The sequence below is a fragment of the Channa argus genome, chromosome 15 (genome assembly GCF_033026475.1).
Source record: "Channa argus isolate prfri chromosome 15, Channa argus male v1.0, whole genome shotgun sequence".
Lineage (NCBI taxonomy): Eukaryota > Metazoa > Chordata > Actinopteri > Anabantiformes > Channidae > Channa > Channa argus.
The window spans coordinates 10,544,644-10,568,484 of record NC_090211.1 but is presented as its reverse complement, the minus strand read 5'-3'; the positions used below and the strand labels follow the sequence as shown (position 1 = coordinate 10,568,484).

The 23,841-nt window shown below is 39.4% G+C and overlaps 1 protein-coding gene across 1 annotated transcript in view; it reads right to left on the bottom strand.

The window, feature by feature from the left end:
* Positions 1–10,310: 10,310 nt before the first annotated feature.
* Positions 10,311–23,841, bottom strand: part of baiap3 (BAI1 associated protein 3) — a 38,054-nt gene continuing 24,523 nt past the window's right edge. The window contains exons 17-34 of the mRNA XM_067478245.1: positions 23,619–23,709; positions 23,120–23,176; positions 22,904–23,001; positions 22,713–22,764; positions 22,454–22,605; positions 22,170–22,293; positions 21,009–21,149; positions 20,752–20,847; positions 20,294–20,509; positions 20,012–20,080; positions 19,824–19,903; positions 18,412–18,520; positions 17,816–17,887; positions 17,631–17,714; positions 17,268–17,388; positions 17,063–17,186; positions 16,774–16,979; positions 10,311–16,572 (exon numbers count right to left, since the gene is read on the bottom strand). Of these exons, the coding sequence (XP_067334346.1) occupies positions 16,469–16,572; positions 16,774–16,979; positions 17,063–17,186; positions 17,268–17,388; positions 17,631–17,714; positions 17,816–17,887; positions 18,412–18,520; positions 19,824–19,903; positions 20,012–20,080; positions 20,294–20,509; positions 20,752–20,847; positions 21,009–21,149; positions 22,170–22,293; positions 22,454–22,605; positions 22,713–22,764; positions 22,904–23,001; positions 23,120–23,176; positions 23,619–23,709 (1,996 nt within the window). The 3' untranslated portion in view covers positions 10,311–16,468. The remainder of the gene's footprint in view (positions 16,573–16,773; positions 16,980–17,062; positions 17,187–17,267; positions 17,389–17,630; positions 17,715–17,815; positions 17,888–18,411; positions 18,521–19,823; positions 19,904–20,011; positions 20,081–20,293; positions 20,510–20,751; positions 20,848–21,008; positions 21,150–22,169; positions 22,294–22,453; positions 22,606–22,712; positions 22,765–22,903; positions 23,002–23,119; positions 23,177–23,618; positions 23,710–23,841) is intronic.

Sequence of the window (23,841 nt, the reverse complement as noted above, 5' to 3'; positions counted from 1 at the left end):
CAGACACCACTAGATGATGTATGGCTCAATCAGCTGTTTTGTTTTTGGTAAAACTATAAAACAGTTTTGTGCTGATGTCTGGTTATATATTGTTTCAGATCTTACAGCATAAGCTGTGATAAAAAGTAAGGGAACCAAGAACTTCATTAAGCTGGTGTTGCAGTACCATAATTAATCATTAATAAGCACCTAGTGATTAATGCACGCAAATACTGTATAATAAACATGTTTTTGTATTTTTATGGAAACCAGTGATTAACATTTTCATACTTCCATGAGATCAGAGAGGTTTTTACATTGCTCTTATATAACCTTTAGATCTGATGGATAAGGGCATTACAGTGCATTAAAGGCACATAGATTTATTTGATTACCTTCCAAGTTTAGACAAAAGAGCACTGCATTTTTCTGGCCTTCCTGTGAACATACTATAAAAGGCAACCTATTATAGCAAAACTTAAAAAAATGCCACTCACTGCCAGTTGTATTTTTCAAAATGTATATTTTTCATGGAGGATGGAGACTATAAGTTCATTTCATTCATTATTCTAGAAGTATTAATGCCAAAAGCAGATTTTATTAGCTTTTTTGTTGTTATATTATGTATTATTAAAACACAGCAGCTGCTCTGTGAACTGGTCAAATATTATAACACTCCACACTTGCCTTGTTGTTGGTAAAAATTTAGTCGTCAGCATGGTGCTGCATGCCCACCCCCCCACCACCTGCCTCTGTGTTCTGCTACACTGTAGGCTTGTTCAGCAACCCCTCTCTGGGCCCCCTTCCTCTTCAAAGTCCTCCTACTCTCTATTGTTCTTATGTTTGGTGCTTTGTTTGAGGCCTTCTCATATCAGCTGCGCAGGCTGCAGCTCTTAAAATCTAAAACTTTATCAGATGTCAACTTCTCAGCACTTTCTCTGCACTGCTCCATTAAAAAGGAGAATCCAGTATCGAATGGAAAAGGCAACAAACAAAGCCAACTGACTGACAAATCTATGAGCCATGTCTGTCTTTTTAATGCATTTTGGGAGGTTTGTCTGTAGGTAGAGCCGAGGTGGCCGCCCTTGTCTGGAATCCTTCCTCTAGAGACATGCAGACTTTAGCAGATGATGGTGACAGACATACACACCTCCCTGTTCCACTCAGAGGTGGATTCAAGATACTGTAGGAGTGTAATTCATTGTCCTCATGTTCCTCGTGCACACATTATTTATGTATATAGGGTGGTGGAAGGATGAGTTGTGTGAGCATAGTAAGGTCAAGTAGAGGTGGAACTGTGTTTATAACCAACACACGAGGGACCCAGGGTAGGATCAGTGAACCACAAGGGTGCCATTACACAGTTTTTCTTACATCAGCGACATTTCCTTCACACCCTAAAACACATGAATGTAGTGCATACAAAGAACATGCTGCTGTGTCCAGGAACACAAAGACTGATTGACTCCTAGAAAACCGTCACCACAAATTCTCTAAACTCCTGGGTTTATCTGGGTAACATCTTGAGGTCAAGTCACTCTGCAGCAGCTGCAGAAACAGATTCCAGGTTTAACTAGCTTGGATAAGAGACCCTGAATAAATTCATGAACCTCCCTGCAGTTTCAGTCAGATAAGAATAAGTCCAAGGAGCAGGTACAGACTTCCCTGAGCATTACTCCACTGATACGCAAGGCAGCTTATGTGTACCAGCCATCAGCCATATCTGTGCCTGATGGCTGATTTCAAAAAGGCGTGTTCCTACACCTGGATGCACTAAATTCAAAAGGGTAAAAGACACTGACAAAAATTGACGATTTAAAGTGTAATAATGGCAGCTAGAAACTCATCTCTAGTGGCTACAAATTTCTAAACGCAAATTTATGATACTGGGTTAAAATTGCATGCTCAGCGTTAATGGAGTTGTTCAAAATATGACCGAATTATGCACGACTATCTTAACTTTTTTTGTGGAGCTACAATATCTATTTATGTCTTATACCATTTTAGGACATAAACAGCATCCTCTTATCCTTCAGCCAGATGTTCAATGTTCAATTAATTTAATAACCAATATGCAAATCTTTAAACTATGATAACAATAATTATGTTTTCACTCGCAAGTCATGTCTGTATGTACTTTAACTGCTTGCTGACCCAAAATGTGTTCAATGTCCTTATTTACCCCGCAAAGTAAGCTGCTCAAGTCATTATGTGGGATCCGAAATGTGCAGAGATTTGCTCTACTCTAAAAGCCAAGAGCTTCTAGTCAATCTTTTTTTTTGTCCCAAACTGTTGAAAGCCATTTCAAAGGCTTTGTTCTGATGACCAGTGTTCTGATGCCTTCATTTTGGCATTTCTTTTTTTTTGTCCAGAAGTAAACTTACCATGAATAAAACTTCATTATGTCTAATCACCTGTTTACTGGTTTTGGCTCAGTGCAGAGTTTGATGTATTGCTCTTTAAAACGTGCAGGCTACACTGTAATTCACCCACTGCTGCACATGGGCAAAGATTTATGACACAGATTATATTATAAATAGTCTGTGATGCAAATACAAACTAAAAAAGCTGGTGTACTTTGCAAATGTTCTTTATACACTGTAAGTAAATGTGATACATATCATATACATAAGTCTGCATATATCAAATGCATTGTGGTATTCCCATCTTTTATTTGGGCACAACATACGATGCGATTTGTACATAAATGCAGAAAAGGTGTAGATTAGAGCAGATAAATTCAGGTTAAAGTAGCCCCAGACATTTGTTATCTGCCCATCAGCTGCCAATGATGCAGGAGAGAGATTTGAGATAGAGATAAGTGAACAAATAGATATCCAGCATGATTTGAAGGCAGGTTTTCTTCCCCATGAACCCATCAATCCCCAAGTTAAAGAGAACACTGCATTCTGAGGATAACTGTAGGGTGTTGCTGTTGTGTAACAGTCAAAGGTTGTTTCTAGGATTGGATCAAAATGGAAGCTGTGTGTGTGTGTGTGTGTGTGTGTGTTTGTGTGTGTTTGTGTGTGTGTGTTTCTGGCCTGATGTGTGTGAGTATGTGTGTGTGGGTGGGTGAATGCACTTTTCTGTCTGCTCATGCACTGATTAGGAGCTTGGTATTTTCTATAGAAGGTTTAGGTGATATGCCTGCAAACTGTAATTGCTTAACTTGTGTGGAGCACAAACAAGCACTTTATCCTTTTGTTAAACCTTCTTCCACTCAAATCTAAAAGTTGTAAAAGTTTACGTTTAACAGAACGCTATTCATTTCTTTCTGTTAGTAAAATATTAAAGCATGCATCAATGTTGTAGCTTTCAGTTTATCTAAAGGCTGAGCACCTGTTCATTCAGGCATTTTTACTGACTTGTTTACTGTTTACTCTGTAAATGGGGGCGGCTGTAGCTATGTTGGTAAGGCAGTCAGCCACGGACCACAGGGTCAGTGGTTTGGTCCCAGCTATATGTTGGCTATATGTCTCTGGGCAAGGCACTGAACCCCCAACAGCCCATTCCCATCCCCAGCTGTGCAGTGACGGTCCAAGCCCGGTAGAAATTGGGGAGGGTTGTGTCAGGAAGGGCATCCGGTGTAAAAACTGTGCCAAATCACCATGCAGACAATGATCCGCTGTGGCGACCCTTAACTCACGGAATAAGCCAAAAGAACCAAACAAACACTGTAAATGAGATCCTTTTAGAATCTAGGCCTGACTTCTCACATCTGGTTTTGAAGCTATCTGAAATCGTGCTGCAGCTTTCGTCAGAGATTTTGGAAAGACTGTGAGATCATGTCAATAAAAACAGACCAAACTCAAGATGACAGACTGCTCTGCTTTTACAAGTAGAATAAGCTGTGTCCTCAGTAGAGGCCACTCAGGAGTGCTGTATGCAATGACACAGTCCTGTTGCCAAAGAGCAGGCATCTGGATTGAGTTTCACCCTGCTTGTGCTAGGTCCTCACCAGATGGTGCTCGCCAAACAAGCAGCACAGTGCTGATTAGAACCAGAGGGGTGGTACTCACACTTATGTGTACTCATTTCATGCAGGCTTGTCAAGAAGCCAGTTTTAATAACGTTTACCTCAGGGAGAAGAGTGCTTTCATAGTGTTCTGTGTTCAGGCACTGGAACTTTTATTTACTATAAAAGCAACTGATGATTAATGCGTGTTTTTTTCCTCTATTTTTTCTGTTAATTTCAATGAGAAAATTCAAGTGTTTGGTAATGCCAACTATGTAATTTAGGTTTTAAATCATTTCATTGTGGATAGCATGTTCACAGAGGAAACCAATAGTTTTGCATGTTAGCCAAAAAAAAAAAAAAAGGCCAGATGCTGTGTTTTAAATAGCTAAATTGATCAAGCTTTGCAGTAAAACATCTTCATTAGGCTTGCTGGTGGGAAAAAATAGAGGGTCACAAAAGAGTGAGATTTCACCTCAGTGCATATTGGCATAGAGCCTCACAATATTCCTCCCTTTTTAATGCAGACGGAATCTACCCACAATTTACCAAGAATTAGCTCCTGGAAAATGGAGGTGGGTGTGCACTGAGACAGCGTTCTGCTGGAATACAAGATGGCAGGTTCTTTTGAATAACTCACCACATGATGTCCACATGATACAAAACACACTGCAGTGCTTGCCCACAATAGCCACAGAATTTACTAGCTGTGTGGGAGCTGATGAGAGAAGATTGTGAGTGTTGGCAGCTGCCATGGTGGTCCTGGGACCAGACTAACGAGGGTGAATGTGGGATTTCGGTTAAACCCTAGATAGGTGTAGAGAATTTGGGCTTCAGAAACAATAGCACTTCAGTAAAAGGTTCACTAGTGTAGGGACATTTACAGTCTTGAAAAAGAAGCTTTACATTTTCAGTTTTAGTTGCCCGGTGGCAAAATAATCGTAAAATATACTGTATGTTTAGGTGAAGATGTGTATTATACACAAATTTATTTGAATATTAACTTTAAATGGCACTCAATTATTTTAACTAATGGGAAAACAAACACACGCAAATTACAGTAAATTGCAGTAATAGATATCACAATGCAAACTGACCAAAATTTGAAACAGAATAAACTTGAGTTAATCTATGCTACAATGTTATATACCTAGATATATATAAATATCGATGACATGTTTACATGAACATAGATTCAGTATTTATTGTCACTGTTCAGAGTACAAGCCAATGAAGTTGGCAGACGAGAGTGCAGACGATAGTATTAGTACAATATGTTCATATGAATAGGCCATATATGAAACCATTTAACACTCATTTTTTCTTTTTATGTCACAAGATCAGTATGGTCTAGTTGTGAGGAGGTGGAGGAGACTTGGTTCTCATGTGCTTTGGATGATGCGTAAACAGGTTCTCTGTGTAAAAATCAAGATCACAGGTGACAGTGAAACAAAACATTGGACAGCTGAGTCAGATCTGAAGCACTGTGTGCTTGGACAGAATAGTAGGATAACATTTTAACAGCTGCTCCTGTCCTGAGAAAACACAACAGGAAAGTGCCAACACCCCATCACTGGGACCCCCACCCCTTTCTGCATAGCACTGCTGATGTTCTGGTGGTGATGTTTGGCTGAACTAAAAAGGAATGGTCAGAGACAGAAAGAGTTGTTGTGACACATGTGAAGGTCTGGGGGCATGAGAGAGAGGCCGACATTATACACTGTTCAAAAGACTCACATACTGTACCCTGTGACCACAGAGCCCTGTGGCCACAGAATTTCTCTTTAGATTTGCGTTTCCCACTCGTATTCCCTTCTGGGAGGATTCCTTCAGTTCATTCCCACAGCCTCCATGTGAGGGTCCGGTTAGAAGAAAGACACAGAGTGCTTCATACAGCTGTACTTCCCACCCAGTGAACTTTGACTCGGGCGACATTATGGCACTTACTAAGGACTGCAACAGAAAGCAGCTTTTTAAATATATATGTCAACTTTTCTTTGCTTATTTTACTCATACTGTACTTAACTACATCAATTGCACAATGCCTCACACAGGGATAGAATTAATGCATGACATAAGAAGAGGCATCCGTTATATGAACTGCCTGGAAGTCATCTAAGAAAACTGAATTGTTGCAACTGAAAAATAAAAAAAGAATATATTGCACTTATATACATTTATGTAAATATTTTCAGCCAACACAAAAACATAGAAAGAACACAAGAGGAAGCGCATGGTATTTAAGTCTGTGTCAGTGGCCAGCGTTTCCTGCCCCAAATCACGCATGTATTACCAAAGATTCTGTGGTGGTTTTTTGCAGAACGATGTGTGAAAAGTCTCCTGACCTTGAAGTGAACCAGGAGATTTTTTTTTTATCTGCAGTAACTGGTCACATTCTCCCTCTATCACCACTGGTGGCCACGGATACAGTCGTCTTTGTTAGTGGCCATCAAAGACTTCAAAGGCGGAGCTGTGAACACTTTGGCTTTGCGACTGACCACTTGACCCTCAGATGTCTTGCTTGTCGAGAGCTGTAATAGGAAATCAACTAAAGATTACTCCAAGCACAGTCAGTCAGGGAATAAAAAAGGGACTTCACACTGGAGGAAATTAGCCTTTGTGGCACAAAGAAGAATACACTGGGCATTCAAAGAAAAATGCTAGAGCGGTGGTCCTTCAGATTCAATTAATATAGACTTTGGGTGGCTGCTACTTTGAAGAATTTAGACTTTGGCTGATTTATTTCTTGCCTCTGTAAAGGGCAGCAGTGACATAGAATAAATATCATGGGGACTAAACCGCTCTGGTCAAAATGTCATCTTTAATATCACCCAGTGAAATTTCTCTCTTGTTACTGCTACTGTCTTCATCTTTTTGTTTTGGACCTTTAGACCATCATATTCTTGCTGTAATTAGAAACCATGCCATTTGTGTCTTTCTTTAAGAGAGAGAGACAAAAACAGTATTATTGCATCCACTATACTGTAGCGGTCAACATGTGCCAAAAGCAGAGAAGTTTGCGTTGCTTTAGTGCCAGTAAAATGGTGTCAAAGTGTATGACTAATGGGACGAAAAATAGACTGAGGGCAGAAAGAAATGAATTCTGTTTGACCTGTTTTATCAACGCCAGATTACTGGCACGGCCCTAAATACAGATTGCTTTAAGGACTCTTGCTTAGCCAGAGCACACATTGTGCATAAAAGTACAAGAATATATTACATCAGATTTAGAGGTAGTCAAATTTTAGAGCGTCCTGTGTAGTAACTAGATTCACGTAATTTCAAGGCCAATAAGACATAAACTTGCATTAACTTTTTGTTATTCTAGCCAAAAACAATATTCTATTCAGGAAAAAAATCTGTAATGTATTTACTACCTTAAAAGTTATTATAAACACATGCATTTCCATAAAGCTATGAAAAAAACATTTTTTGCAGCTCTTTTCTTTTTTTTTTGAGATTACTCTTTTATAGAAACATATTTGCTGTTTTATGGTTCATTCCAGGACCAAGCATTTCAAGCTGCACATTAAATTTTAGTGACATCCTCCTGTTTGCTATGGTAAATCTGCATTTTCATAAACCAGTGCTTGTAAAGTAGACTCTCACCATGTGGAGGTGAAGTTCTCTTGGTCCTGTGTTTTGAGGTGAGCTTATAGGTAAATGTCATCAGAGAAGTTAGTCTCCCTTCCAAAATGCAGTCACATGTAGGCGGCTAAAGAAGCCAAAATGTAACTCTTTATTTTTAAATCAGCATTGATTTATTCACGAGATGTAAGTGAGTATTTCGGCAGAATTGTTACAGAAATAGCAGAGGATGGATCAGCTTGTTTGAGGCCGACCACAAATGATTTGCCTCGCAAACTGAGTGGACAAACGGGATTCATGTGGACATGCCCTGCCACATTAATGAATCCTTCACAGAGAGCGAGGAAAAAGATTCTGTCCCAGACATCAAACTATGGTGTTGGTGAGCCTCCATTGTATGTTCCTGTCTGTAGTTTTTTACTTCTCTCTGTTGTTTTAGAACAACCCTCTGTGCAATGAATCAGCCAAGAGAGTAAATTCAAAAGATGTCCAGTTGTCTTGGACAGCTAACAATGATGAAATGATCAATGGCTTCAAAAGGAATTTAAGAACTTCCTCTGGGTTTTTGTTGGATGTAGCAAAGATCGGAAGCAAATCACACGCTATTCATGTGATAACCTCTTTGTTTATCATAAAGCACTAATGTTCTTTGTGTGCTGAGACTTCATGTTCGGCTGTGCATAATCTACTTTGTGCAACTGTCATAGCTAATTATGTAGAGCTCATCACAGCTTACAGCACAATTTCTGTGTAGACAACTTGAAGACATTTGAACAAGGGCACGAACAGAAAGATGAAGTGAAGGCCGGGAGCATAGACTCAGCATGTGCACCAGCAGAGGAGGAGCCAAACAGAGGGGTGTCTGCATGGTTAATTCGTTCATGAAACTACTTCCAACTGTCACTTTCTTCAAGGAGGAAGTGGGAAAAAACAAAAACGTTAATTATTATCACGGAGTGATGACACTCATATACATTGAATGTGATGCACCTATAAAAGGAGAACTATGTTTGATAGTGAAAATGGTGAAAATATTTCCCAATTTACCCTAAATACGGAGTAACATTAGCATTTATTTGGCTTTAGTATTTGTTTATTATATGTTTTATATATTATTATTGCTTGATATGTCCATGCAGTGGTTGGTTTATTTTTCTGAAAACAGCTGGTAGGTTTACCTGGAAATTAGGTTGTTTAAAGTAGTAAGACTGAAGCAAATCACTGAAGCTGTGCCAAAAAACCAAATCGCTAAAAGATACTAAAACTGCACTGACCAGTTGAAGGATAATTACTTAATTCTGTACATGTATATTATTAGATCCATCGTAAAAATATTATCAGGTGCTAGAGCACTAGTTAGACCTCAGCGTAAGCCTTTCACATGGGCTTCACAGGTCAGTCATACTGTTTTCCATTATTCACCCTTTGCCCCCACATAATGAATTCACACATAGCCTCAGTGACATCACTTGCAAACTCCACATGAATGTAAACAGAACAAGAGCCCAAAATATGTAGTGACCCGAACAAAAGCACAAAAGCACAAAAGCAGAGAAGCGAGACTCATAGAAGTATTTAAATATGGATGTTTGTTATTCAGTATACAAGCAAAATGATATTGTTGGATCAAATCATTGGGAAATTGTTATTATTGGAAGAACAAGTACTAGTATTTCTACTGAGCCAGGTCCACGCAGGTAAAAACTTGTCCCTGCCAAAACTATTTTTGGGATTTCCCCTCTCATTCCATTTAACAATTTAACTGTGCTATCAATTGTGGTTAAGTTGGCACCAGCTCAAAAAGACTGCAAGATAAGCCCTGAAGCACTTATTGAGTCACAGTGCCTCTTATCTTTGGAGATCAGAACCTGTGTGGAAGCCCGTGAGTCTGTAATGGTGGATAGTGGGATTGGAGCGCTAACTTAATGCACTGAGAGCAGTGTACAAAGCTCTTGAAAAGCTGAAGGGGTGATGTGAGGTTCTGCTGAAAGGTTAAGCAGAGTTTCTGGCTTTGACCCAAGCACTGTCCCATTGGCACTCCTCAGGGGAAAGCTGTCTAATATTATCTCCATTCACTCCTAGGCCCCTGAAGCCACAAAGGACTCGCTGTGTCGCCACCCTGGCCCCACCATATTCACTGGAGAGGAAAGACCGTGTTCAGAAGTGCCTAATTATGCTGACGCCACAGCTGAGGATGCACCTGCAGTCAACAGGTGTTTATGTCCTTAGCACACAAGGAAACATCTCAGGCTTTGGAAGTAGCAGACAGTCATTATCTCATCGAATCATAGTTTATTAAATCCATAGGGAGGACATTTCTGTGGACGTTTTCATTCCTTCCATTTCTTGAATTTATCTGAAGATGCTTAACTTACAAGCAAGCACATGCAAGTGATTATACACGTTAGCTTGGTTTGACTGAATTATGATCTTACCCTCCTTCTTGGGACGCTGTAAATGCGTAAGGTGAAGTCTCATTACGAAGTCAGAGGTGTCAGTCTTCACTGAAAAGTCCTGCTGTGCCACGTCAGGGCATCATCAGGTGTGTAATCTAAAATCTTACACAGAAAAACTTGGAAGGGGTGTTTTTTATAGTGGGACCAGGCTGTGCTGCTACAGTGGGAGGGGGTGGACTCTATAGTGCAGCATTTCTTTGTGGGGGATTAGGATTGTTTGAGGGGAGATAAGACACAGCAGGATCACAGCGCTGTTAAATGTACCTGCCTGAGCCAGCAGAGGAGCAGCAGCAATGCAGAGACACAGCCAACATTCCTGAGGATCAGCACCAGCTAAAGCTTCCTACCTCTCTGTCCTGCTGCCAAAACATAAAAACGTCTGATGAGGAAAACTCACTGTAGCACCGAACCATAAGATGCTTTTTATTTCTGTACAGTTTCAGCTTTAAGTCAGGACATTTAGAGTGGAGATTATTCAGAATTGGAAAGATAGTTTTGAAAAACTGCTTAAGGCAGCATAGGTAGAATGGAGCTGAATCCATGTACATTTACTAAAACACTATACAGATTTAAAGTACTTGTATAATTCCCATAAGTTTTTACTTTTGCAATTGAGAGGGAAATGCTTAAGCTACTGCATTTAAGTGAGAGCTTGTTAAGAAGAACATCAACTAAACATATATTCAAGTTTAATAAATATGATACATTAGTAGAGGGTACACTACCTAATGTCACATATAATCATTAAGTATACACATAACAAAACATCTTAATATGAGCTCCTAGTACATTATTGCAGTGTCTGTTTTCAACTAAACACTGTTGTATTGTGCCAAAACATGTTGCATCATTTTGAAGAGGCCCAAGCAAATTGCTACATTTTATCAATTCATTTAATGTTTTGGTAATGTTATGCCGTAATTCACATGTTTATTAGATGATCGTGTCAGAACTGTTGCACAACAGGACCTGACATTCTAATAACTTATATCATAAAATCCCTTGATAAAAGAGGAAGGTGGCCATGTATCTTAAGAGCTGATCTGTGCTTTCCTGTACCGTGCTGCCATGACTACTACTGGGTAAGACTAGATTTATAAAATTACGAGGACACCTAGTGGTTTAAAAAACAACAACAACAAAACAATTTTCTTCCTGACATACAAGAATCTTGTATATTGCTTCTTGTCTTATACAACAGAGAAAAAAGTCTGGGAACAAGAGAGAACATCATGAAGCTGTATGAGGCAGACAGCTGCACAAAGCTGTTAAGGTGCAGAGGTGCATCAGGTGCATCAGTAAATGCAGTAGGTGACTAGAGGGCATGGTGTCTGCATTAAATGACAAGGTCCTGTACCCACCTGATCCAGCACACAATTCAATATCCTTCAGTCATCACCAGGCTTCTAATTTAAAATGTATTGACCAGCGTTCAGCTGAGTACAAGCACTCAAAGACACTCATGTCCTCCAGCTGTGAGGAATCCTTGTCTAATCTACCATCACAGCAGCTCTTTGAAAAACATGGACAGTAAAGTGATTGTGTCACGGTGAGTCCTGTGGCCCTTTAATCTCACACTGGACATAATGAAAACTCCTGTTTCACAATTTTGTGTAAGGTTTTTCTCCAGGGTTGCTGTGGTGTTACAGGATGTGTTTGATCTCCATGCCTCGCTGTGGACGGGAGGTCAAGGAAAGGCGGAGAGATAGTTCTGAGGGGAGGATCAATAATGATCGAAAGGATGAAGCCTGTAAAGAGGGTCTCAGCCAGTGACATTTCTTAACACTCCATGGTGGACTGTATGTCTGACAAGTTGAACCAACAGGTGGTGCAGGTGTTGTTTCACCTGTTTGTTCTGCAACATTTGAAACTATATTTGCTTCATCTGCACTCATTTTACTGAAGGTTCCACATTCAAATTTAAATACAATTTTTATTCAAGGTCATAGACATTTCTGAAAGGTATAATCCAATAAACAGCAACACAGGCATTTACAATTCCAGGACAAATAATTCACTTTTACAATAACAAACTGAAGGTGTTTAGCCTGAAGATACGTTCACTAGCTTTTGCCTTTAACTTTGGATGTCAGACAACAAATCAAATACTCATTTAAAAGTACTTCTATATTAATACCTCAAACAAAACAAGTCCATGCCAGCACTGAAAATCATGAAACTAAAGTATACAACAAACTGAGTACACCCCTTTGTGGTACTGCTAACATGTGGACTTATTTAAAACTGTGCCATTTTTAAGCTGAATTGTTGGGTATAGTTACAAACAAGTTTAATAGACTACCACAAAAATAAATGCATAAAAAATAAATGCAAAAGAAGTGAATGCACCTGTGATTTCTAATTAGGATTAAAAACTTGAAATTTATCAATTTTGAGTTGTGGCTAATACCATGCAGCTCTACTTAGGAAGAAGCCAGATTGTGTGATTTGATAAGAGATAGGAAAGATCTTCATTCATTGGCAAGAAGTATCTGTGGAAATTGGAGTTTAGAGACTGATCAGACAGTGTGAAGGACCCTGCATGAAGACAACCTCTATATGGACAGCCTCCAAGAAGAAAACTGAGATCAAACTTAAATTAAGGAACATGAAAGGAAGCCTGATGAATATCTGCAGCACATGCTTTCTTCCGATGAAAACCAAAATAAATGTTTTGATCAGATGGGCTCCAGAATGTTTGGAGTGGACTTGGCCAGAATTACCACCGCAACTGCATAGAGCAGAAATATGGAGCTGGGAGCTTGCTGTGATACAAGGCTACATTATTGAATAGGGTGTATGATGACGTTTAGAGATGCAACATGTGTACGTCATTAGACACATATACTAATTAAATACATGACTTCAAGAATCTCTACAGGAATCTTTCTTTCTTTTTTAAAAAATAACAAAGGAAAATGTAAGACCTGGCCAAGTATATCCACTTGATTCATTGATTCATATCACTGTCGTATTAACCAGGCATGTAGTCAGTTTAGCTGTATACTAGTAATATCATAAGTCCTTCTGCCTTTGCTTATGATAACTTACAGTATGTTGATAACAAATGTGATGGGTGATTTTTCAGTAACAGTACTAACAAACAAGTTCTGCCTACAATATCAAAACAAAACATAGAGGCAAGTGCTGTTCAGATAGACTGAAAGGATTCCTCGCTCCTGTTACAGTAAGGTAAGGCAGGCCTCTTGAACACCTGAAGAATCCCTTTAATGCAGCACACTCTTCAGGCATAGATATGGTTTTTGCGTGCTTCATCCTCATAACTCCACAGGATAACGACAAAGCACTACACAAGCAGCTACTGTAAAGTTACATCACTATCAAAATGCTGTCGGTGTAAAGATTTTGGTGCTAGGGTCTCAGGACTTGCTACAGTGTTTATCAGTGTTTCTTGTATACACATCTGTTACTACTGTGATCCTACTGTCTGCAAAGTGTAAAGTGTTTGGTCTGTGAAGTGAAAGTTAAAATAAAAGTTCTATTTTTTTAAAATAAAACATCCCAGAGGCCCTGACTGTATTTCTTTGTGAATGCTTGTTTCATGCTAGCAGACATTCAAAATCTCACACCTATGATATTTTTTTAGGTGTAGGATGGAGGAGTATAACTAGTTATTCCAACTTGCAACCACTTTGCCTCATTATACGTATACCACCTGTACACGTTAAGCTACATTTTAACAGTATAGTGCCAGTTTCCTGGACAGGATGTCAATGGTTTAGAATTAAGTGCATTTGACCTGATGACTTCTATCACAGCATTCAATGGGGACTTTCAAGTAAAAGACAGCAGTTTGTTTCCCGTTCACATGAGCAGAAAATCTTTGTACTTCAGTATTTTATCCTGATTTACTCGAATTCTCTCTCTCAAATGGATTCTTTGCTTATAGCTAAGAAGATTGGAGCTGCGTGCTCATGCTGTACACACAACAACAGTCAGGTGTAGCACAGCATATGATGAGAACCTACTGAACAAAAGAACTCATAGGGGCCCACTGAATGATGTGCTTCCTTCCGAATCGAGTCCATAGACTTTCTGGTTTGGATCAATCCTACATTTAACTCAGTCCTGTGAGGGACGGTTCAATTTGGTCATGGACAAAGGCTTTCTAGGTTTCAAAATTTTAAAGTTTGGAAGATTGGCCTAATTTTGAATTTAACAACACACACATGCCTTTCTCTTGCCCCAATTATCTATATCCAGTCCTTACAGTCCTCTATATCATTTTTGTGACCAGCTTCAGCTGTCATGAATACCTTCAGTCCTGTCCCACTGAGGATGGCACATGTGTTTGATATTAATCCTGTCAATGGGACCTATGGACACTTTCTGTAGGCAGAGGGCAGCGTGTAATAAATAAGCAGCTGATAGAAATGCAGCCTGTTAATTCAGGAATTAATATTGCAAATTAAAATTGGCAATAAAATTAAATGTAAGATTTTTCAGAAAGCCTTTTCCAGATTTGAGCCTTCTTTCTTGTAAATTCATGCTATCCCCAGGAAACAGGCCCACTTGCTACAATTAATATGAGCTTGTTAGCATACTGCTACTTTAAGTGTCAAATCTACAATACTCTTTTGTAAGGCTAGAATTTGTGCTTTTTATATTTTAGCACCGATTAAATTGCACAACAATTGTTCCTAAGATGTGGTTGGATTTCAGGTTGTAGTTTGACTTTTATTATTTTGCTAATCTTTCAGTCCCAGACACATAGCTGTAGAGAATTGGTGAGAGCTGGTGTTGAATTATTATCAGTCAGAGCTGCTGCAGACAGACAGAACTTCCCTTCCCCCTTAAGTATAATTATACCACTGCACAGGTTCATTAGGCTTTTCTTTTTTTTCCTTTTTACCTTTTGGGATTGAGCTTCACACTGAGACACAATCTCAGATTTTTTACTGTGATGCTTTAAAGTCGGTATAACAAAGCTTTCCTGTGTTTGAAGGCTGTTTTTCAAAACTTTGAACACAATATGAGCTCATTAGTTGCAATTAGCTGGGTTTCTCCTAATGTTTTTGAAGCTCTACCTGAATATAATGTCACCCACTGTGCCACATACTGTGTTATGTCTGGGGATGTCAGGGTTGTATTTTTTCCCTGCAGTTATCATATATTATGGTCCCCCGGTGTGTACCCATAACTTTAAGCAAACAATAGTAAGATCAGAGTTCTTCCTACATATGTGTGTTCAAACTGAAGCTGAAAAACAAATGAAAACTTATAAAACAAATAACATCAACAGCAATGCTGGCAATCTTTTCAAAAACAATATTCATCTAATTCTTTTTTGGAAAATATTTAAGCAATTATTTGTGATCATAGTATTTTTTTAGTGTAACACACCTAAACAAGTTAAATATTTTATGATGAACCTAAAATTACATTAGTTTTTCATTCCATTTGCTTTGAGTAGCTAATTCATTGTGTCAAAATATCAAATCAGGCTGAATTTAAGAAGGCCAAATGTTTCTCACTGAGTTACTAAAGCCCTAAATTAACTGGTTCATTGTTTATTGGTCAGTTTCTCTTTTACATAACACAGGTAATTTGTTTCTGTCAATGTGATGAACTCGTACAACTTTCATTAGTGCACTGTCGCCAGCAAAACAGTCAAAATCTCTGCAGAGATGTTCACACATTGGCGCCACACAGCAAGAATGAACTGAGATAAAACGAATGGTAGCCCTGACTTTGACCTCTTCGATGACCCATTGTAAGGTTTGTGAGGAGCAAAATGAAAACTCCAGTGACCCTGAACTGTGGCGTGTGCCTCAGGGGGGTGTTCAGCCTTCCTGCTGCTGATCTGTCTGACTGGCCTCAAAGCACCAAATCTCAGAATGTGCAATTTCCCCAAAGCTATGTGTTTTGTCTTTTTGATTTACTTGCTGACACTGGTGTTTTTTTACATAACTGTCTGTTGGTATGCAACTGCCTGATTTGGAAAATCAATGTGGGTTCAAGAATTCACGTCATTTTATGCATTTTATCTCCACAATATCTATGAAGAATTTCTTCACAGACATCCTGTGACATATCTGTCAAAATCCCCTGCAATTAATGAGCACATGTGAGGTATAGACTTTGACTGAATACTATTGGATATGTAAGCTACTTGCACAAAATAGTTCTAAAATGTTAAATCTATCATATCAAAGATCATACAACAAAGATAACATTACTCATTACAAAAAATAGAGACTAATAACATTTAGGATGAACTATCCATTATATTCTAAAATATAGTTTAACTGGGACAGCAGAGGGTTGCACAGTGACAGGATGTTCATCTCTCAGTTGGCAGTGAGAAGTTCCACTGTTGTCCTGTTTTTCTTTTCATTTTGGTTTAATTACTGAACAAACAATAACATTGGGGGAAAAAAAATCAAATATTGTAAACATCGTACCAGTACAAAAGCACATGTTGCAAGACATGGTCAGTAAACACCAATGCAGGCGGTGCTGATAGCCTCTACTCCTCTTCCATTGACTTCTCAATCTCCTTCAGCCTGCGGACAAACTCCTGAGCCTCCCTGTCCCCAGTGCGAGCATCCAGCATCCTCATGATTGGCTTCTCTGCGGGGGAGAGCAAACAGATGAGAGTAGCTCGTACACCTGACACAAACATCTCTTGATTAAATGGCTTTTCATGATGTATTGGAGAACAGATTGGAAACTCACACCTACACCCTCTGATCTCTAAAGAAGTCAATATAATGTTTATGTAAAACAAAAGAAGAAAAGAAAAGACTCGATTCAGCCCCGAGCTATATGTACCACTTGGTTTACTGCGAGACAGGTGCAGAATGACTGGCTGGACACTCTTGCCAGCAGCTGAAGCATTCGGTCTCCCTGGCCAGCAGAAGTCACTGAGAGGAGCCACAGCTTCACCAGCAAAGTCGTTGGTGGAAAGCCAGTCATAGTCCATCACAGTGAAGGTCAAACAGGCAAACCTGTGTCTGTACTGTTCAGGACTAACGTGGCTGGAAGATAGAGGAACCAAACAAATCAGGCACGTGGTACACACACTCAAACAGGAAGAAGTGAGGAGTGAACTACAACTCACAAGTAGAAGAGCTCGTCGAATACCGGGTGGAGAGTCTTAAGTTTTACTTGCGTGCGTTGACTCTTGGCCATAGGGAAAAGGTGGTGAGGACAGAGTTCCACTATGACAAATGGGTCACTCAGACCTTAGGAGCATCAAAGAAATGGATGGAATAAAAACCCAACTTTAAAGCAACAAATTGTATTTAGATTCTAAACTGTTTTACCATTGGCATCCAGTGCAATGATGTCTGCAGCGTGCAGGATCTCCACTGTCAGTCGCTGCTCTGGAGCATCATAGTAGCACTTCACACTGATCCGACCATAACGGGTATGTTTGAGCGTTTTCTGCAGAATTAATTAAGGAATATAATATGAGGCTTAAACAAAACACATTTAGATAATTCTCACCATTTACCATGAATTTGTTTTGCTCTGCTGATATTTTGGCATATATCCATCTACGAATTGCATTACAGAGAAGGTAGAGCAGTCGTAAAACAACAGAAGACAGTGTCCAATCAGTACTTCTCTGTCCAGTTTACAGCTAAAGTCCTATTGTCAGATTGGCGACAATAGTTGAAATGCACCTGCTGTGAAATTTTCTCCAGATAGTACTGTTCAATCAGCTCAAAGGAGGAACATTTGTTCAGCTTGAGCTCCTCATCCAGAACCTAAAGCAGAATGAGCAGGGCAGAAATAGAATGTAATAAACGATAACTTACAGGATAGGGGGACACGACTATTATTATTAATAAATTGCAAGAAGTCCTACCTTGTAGTCACCACTCCTCATGTCTTCTAGGGAAAGTCCATCTCCTTTAGCATGGAGGAATTGCAACAGGGTCTATGGCATTCAAAAAAAACAAAAAAAAAAAAAACAGAAAACAAAAACATAGCTGCCAGCTTGGAATCATCACATTCATCCTTCTAATTTTGATAGAAGGAAGTCTCAGCATAGTAAAAAGACGTGTTGTTCACACAAACCATGTGAAACCTCTGCAGGCAAGCACAATATTTGTCTGCCAAACTTCAAACACAGCCCACTTGCGTGGCACGCTATGGCTCCCCATGCAAATCTGTCACGTCTCCTGCCAGCTAGTTAAACTGGCATTGGAATATACAGCAGCTCCCACATTGTCATTCATGAGGGAACTCACTCTGGCACAATGACTTCATAAATATCTGATATATGCTAATGATTGCATGACAGCAAGCATGCAGAGCTAATCAAAGAATGATAGTAACAGTAGTGATGATAATCGTTACAGAGTTGACACGTTTAGTTTGGCTGGGCTCAAAGTTATTCCAAACCAAGCTAGAAACAGCAAAGTCTGTAGTTTTGTCAGATTACATTTACTGAGCACTGACCTCCACTGTGTACTGGAAACGGTTGTAAAACTCCACCTGAACACCTCTATTTTCTGTAACTGTGTCCAGGATCATCCGCAGCAGCAGCTCCCACATGCCTTGCAGAACTCTACAAAGCAGCAGACACAATGAGACACCCACACGTTTGTGTTTACCAGCTCTTCCAATTACACCTCGGTACCCTTACCCAGCTTGATGTGCAGTATGTTTTCACAGATAAGAGAAGAATAATGGTAAGTTGTAACACAAAACAAGTCAATGGAGTATAATTATTGTTGCAAAGCTTGCATGCATAAACCATTGAATCTTAACTGCTGAGCTATCACACTTTTTGGAACTATTGAATGAATACATCCTTATTTAGGGGAAGAGGAAACAGTGGGAATTGCTAGGCAGCTTAAAAAAAAGATATTTCTAGATCAGGTTTAGGTCCCACAACAACAAAAAAGGTTGTAGAAAATAAAAAAGTTGGCTGTACTTTTTGTTGTAGTTTTGATCAGTGTTACGTGTATGCTGATGGTGTCAGTAATGCTTCTCAGTCATCCAGGTGTAGCTATCTGGAAGCTGACTCATATCAACAATACTTCTCTCTTCTTAGTTGGATATATTTATCTAAGTAGCTTCTTCAGTCTGAGGAAAGAGGTCTAGGGGAGCCAGTTATATCCTCCAGGGTGGTGCTGTATTTCCCACCTAATAGATAGACATGCTAGGTGGACAATAGAGGAGGTGAGAGTAAGAGGGAGAGTCATTGAGATGTCAAGATCATGACTCCTAACACCGTTCATCCCCTTAGACAGGGATGTGTGGTGTCCCTGGTGGATGTGTGAATTGGCCTTAATCTTCCTGGGGTTAAGTCTGAGGCTTTCTCCTCCTCCCCTGAGAGAAGGCTGTCACACCTTAACATATATGGCTTCACATATGCCTCTCCCAATCCATTTATCTTCCCTATACAAAATGTGAAAGCTGTAATCTTCAAACGAGCGTCATTTGTCCAGTGAAGTTACTCAGCTGATGCTGCTCCTGTAGCGTTGCTCCTCCTGTGCTGGCCCATCCACCTGCACAGAGCTATGAACACTACATTTGACCATGTACACTGTGTTGTCCTTCTTGTGTTTTTTGTCAAATGGGTGGACTGGAAACCAAATGTTTTATGATGAAGTGTGTATGTATACAGAAAACATAAGACACAAGCTGTGCAAGGGGTCTTTGCAGTGTTATCTGTTTCCAACTAGCTGATTAAATAAAAAATTTTTATTTATGGTTTTTGTATAATTCTGTTTTTACTTTACAGAATATTTCTGTTGATTATTGAAAAGACTATATAATTATTGTTTTAAAATACTTTTCAGGGGAAGACCTTTAATAGTTTTATTGTCAATGAATTGTGAGGAAGGGGCAAAGAAGATAATTACCTAGTCAAGTTCTCCTTAACAAGGTTTTCAGTGAGGATGACCATAGTGTCTTTTAAGTATTTCATGAGAGGGGACACAGCCTGAAAAAAAGGTTGCATTGACAGACATAAGATGTACAGCAAGTACTGTGGCTGCCAACACCACTGTAACCACAGTAAATGGTGTAGAAAACCACAACTAGGCCTTACGTCATCATTGTTTATGGAGTCCGGAGACAAGCTGATGTGCTGGATGTACCTACGGAGCTCAGGCAGCATCTGTGGGGAAAGAATCTTTCATGCAACATCTTGCACATTTGTGACATGCATATGCATTTACATTAGATATTGCAAAGCCAATTGCAAATGTGAAATATCATTCTTTAATTATAGTAAATGAAATAGAAATATAATTTTTTTATTTACAGGTTTGCTTCACCAGGTAAGGTGTTGTACGTTCAAGTACTGTATGACTAAACTGCAACTGTTTACCTTATCAGTGAGTTGTGCGATGAGACGTTTGGCTTCTCTCTGCAGGTCCAGGTCCACATTGAACAGCTGCCCATTGAGAGCCTTGTAAACCTGCTCCTTCCCCTCTGCCCCACAGGACTCCTCCATGGCCCGCTCCACACCTTGCCAGTCCAGGCTGCGGGGCAGGTGACCAAGAAAAACGCGCACATATTCTGTGTTGTTCAGGGCAATGCAGAGCTAGCAGAGTGAGGAAGAGCCAAAGAGGAGACACAGAGGGTGGAGGTGGAGAAACAAAAGCAGGAAAAGAAGCAGGGCTACAGAGAAGTGGACGGAGGGGGTTTGATTGTAAATGACTGTCAACGACAAGAACAACTGCTTTTTGACAGTAAAAATATCTGATCTCAGACTGAGCCCTATGTCTTGTTAGGAGGCATGTCATTGTCTGCCCTCCCCCGTTTCTGTCTTGCTGCGGGCGTTACCTGCAGTATGAAGCTCTTGTAGTCTCGGCCCACCTGGTTCCTCTCAATCTTGTGTGTTATCATCTCTGAGTACCACACAGCTTCACTGCAGAAATTCTGTCACGGATAAAATCAGTCATTTTTCCACAGGGAAATTCTTGGTTTCCATTTTGAATACAGGCCTAATATGGCAGGAGCTCTCATTATTTCTGAACACATACATGCTTGGATGTGTGAAGGGTGTGAGTACATGTGGCAGCACTGTTAGTGGCACTCACGTCTGTCAAACGAGTGACAAAGATGAAGGCCCCTGCAGAGTCTGGCCAGGCCAGCTGGTGCCAGATCTCGCGTACCTGGCTGAAGCACGTTGTCACCTCCACCGCTGACGAGCTGTGTTTGTCCTGCTGCACACGCTCGAGCTGCTCAAAAAAAAAAAAAAAACATTTACAAATGACATGGAACATCCATAGTTCCTGAACAAATGTGTTTAGGTTCATTATACCCATATCACTATCAATGTAGCTGTAAGGTGCTAAACATTGTGTACCATGAATTTGTTGATGCACTTGTCAACAACTGAAACTCCAGATGAAGCCTCTATACTGTGTTTGATAACACAGCATAACATAGTTGTATTCATACACAATGATGTACATTTACCAGCATTTGTTCCGGTGAATGATTTGAACATGTGTATAAATTGTTCATAAACACACTCTTGATGTTAAAAAGCGAAATTAGACGGTTAAATATTACATGTATTAAACATAAAAGGGCGCCAGAAAAAGTAACTGCACTGTTTGGAATTTCTTGTTTTCCTTAAATTGGTCATGAAATGCTATCTGATCGTCAACAAAGGTCAGAGAGCAGTCTGGTCCACTTGCTTAATGCTGCCAAAGGTGGTTCAACCTGTTATTAAAACACTTTTCCATTGTTTATTGCCTGTGTTCAATAAAGACATGAAAAACTGGGACTGTTTATGTTTTATCAGCTTAGAAATATTATGTTTGCTGATATTTGTGAAATTGGTGAAGATCAGATCACATGACAGGTTTATGCAGAAAACAAGGAAATTGCAAACAGTGACTTTTTCTTGTGATTGTATGTTGGTGCTATTATAAAACTTTACTACATACAGTATTTCGCTATATGATGACTGTTTGATATATATTACTGAATAATGATATACCTTTTTTATTTTATTTAGATAGATTTTATTTAGTCCCCTTTATAAATTGAAAAATAACCCCTTACATGTTTATATACTGTTTATTGACTTTATAAATCCTGTATGAAATAAAATGTTAACTAGAAGTTGTCACAAAGCAATATTAGTACATTAATAACCTCGAATTGAGCTCATAGCTGTAAGCCGTTATTTAGTGACTCAGACTTTTTTCATTTTCATTTACATTATTAAACGGGCAGAAGTTTTTCACCTTGTCTATTTCCACTGCTTTACGGATCCTGTCACAGGATCTGTCATGAATGATCTGCAGCCACTTATGAATTGAGGACTTGAACCAGTTATGAAAGCCTGTCAAGGCCAACATTTTAGCATCCCTGTCAGAGGAGAACACACATCTTTTTAGTAAATTCAAATCCAAAGAAAGGCTTTAGTTCTCATCTTGACATTGCAGCATGTCTTCGCTGACATTTCATACAAATGGCAACAGTCTGAGCCTTTTCCAATGCAATATGAATAGCAAAACTGATAACCAACTTAAGAGGTAGGAACTCCCGAAAGCCTCTGAGGATTTTTAAGGACATGAAGAGTTCGAAGATTGTCTCTCCCATTGTTTGAGTCAGCCTGGAGCTCTCCTGCTCCAGAGTTCCACACACCCGCTCCATTGCTACATTAACATCATCAGCTACCTGCAGGATGAGACAAATTAATTGTGTTAGGTCTCAGTCAAATTCAGAAACATCTTATGACTCAGAAAGATTTTATGAGACATTTGTCTCTTGGCTAAATAGCCTACCAGTTTCTCCAACTGCCTGTATGATATGCTGAAGAAATCTACTTTCACTGCACTGAGAAAACAAGCAGAGGATGAAATGACATCACTCAAACAATGCATAACAACAATTCTGTGCCTTGTACCAAAACATCTCTACATTGATTTTTCTCCCCTCTTATATTTCTTTTAAGATGCACGGCATTGACAGTCACCTGTAAAAAAGTTTGTTGTAGATGTTCTGGGCTCTCTGCACATCTGCACAAACAGCATCAACCACCTGAACCAGCTTCTTCAGCTGCTCTTCCAGAGCCTTAATTGAGAACATAGAATGATCAGTTCTCAATGCAGTATAATATAGTATAATAGTTTCATTATAAGACAGAATGATTTTTATGTTTCGGGACTTGTGTTAATCAGTATAAATTTACCCCATCATCTGGTTTATATTGTGCAAATAGACTCTCGTACCACTCAGCTGTTCCTTTCTGTGGAAATAATTACACAAATTAAGGAGAACATAAGGGTTAATTAAAGGTGGCCTGTGGAGTGTTTACTGTTGTTTAGATTCATCATTGTGGACTAAACTAAAGGTTATAGTGTTGACATTTATCACAACAAAAAATGCTTTTTACCAATCTCTATCCAACCTTCCTTTCCGTTTCCTCTTGGTACTTTGCTCCTTTAATACCAACAGTAACACCAACAGCTGAACATTTGTGCCCACCATTGTTGGCATTTCACTCGTTTGTGCATTACACACATGCATGCCCTCATGTGCATGCTGCTCTCATGCAATACAAACCAAATGGGAAACTACTTATCAATCAATTCATCTGCAGAACAGCACCTATAAAGGTCCAGAACTCCACAGGCAACGTACTGCAAAACAAAATGTTTGGTTTTTTTATTGCAATTTTGATTTATTACCTTGATAGCAGTCGTGATGTCCAGATGCAGTTCATTTCGAAGAGGACACACAGTCTTAAATGCTCGCATGTTTTGCATGTAGCCAATCCCCCTGGCATGTACGGGAGAGAACAAAAAACTGTTACATTACAAGAATGCTTCGGGGCCATGTACTCAAATGCTGGATTTACAGCACACTATAAGATATTTTCCATAGAGCTGAAGAAGAAGAAAAGCCACATTC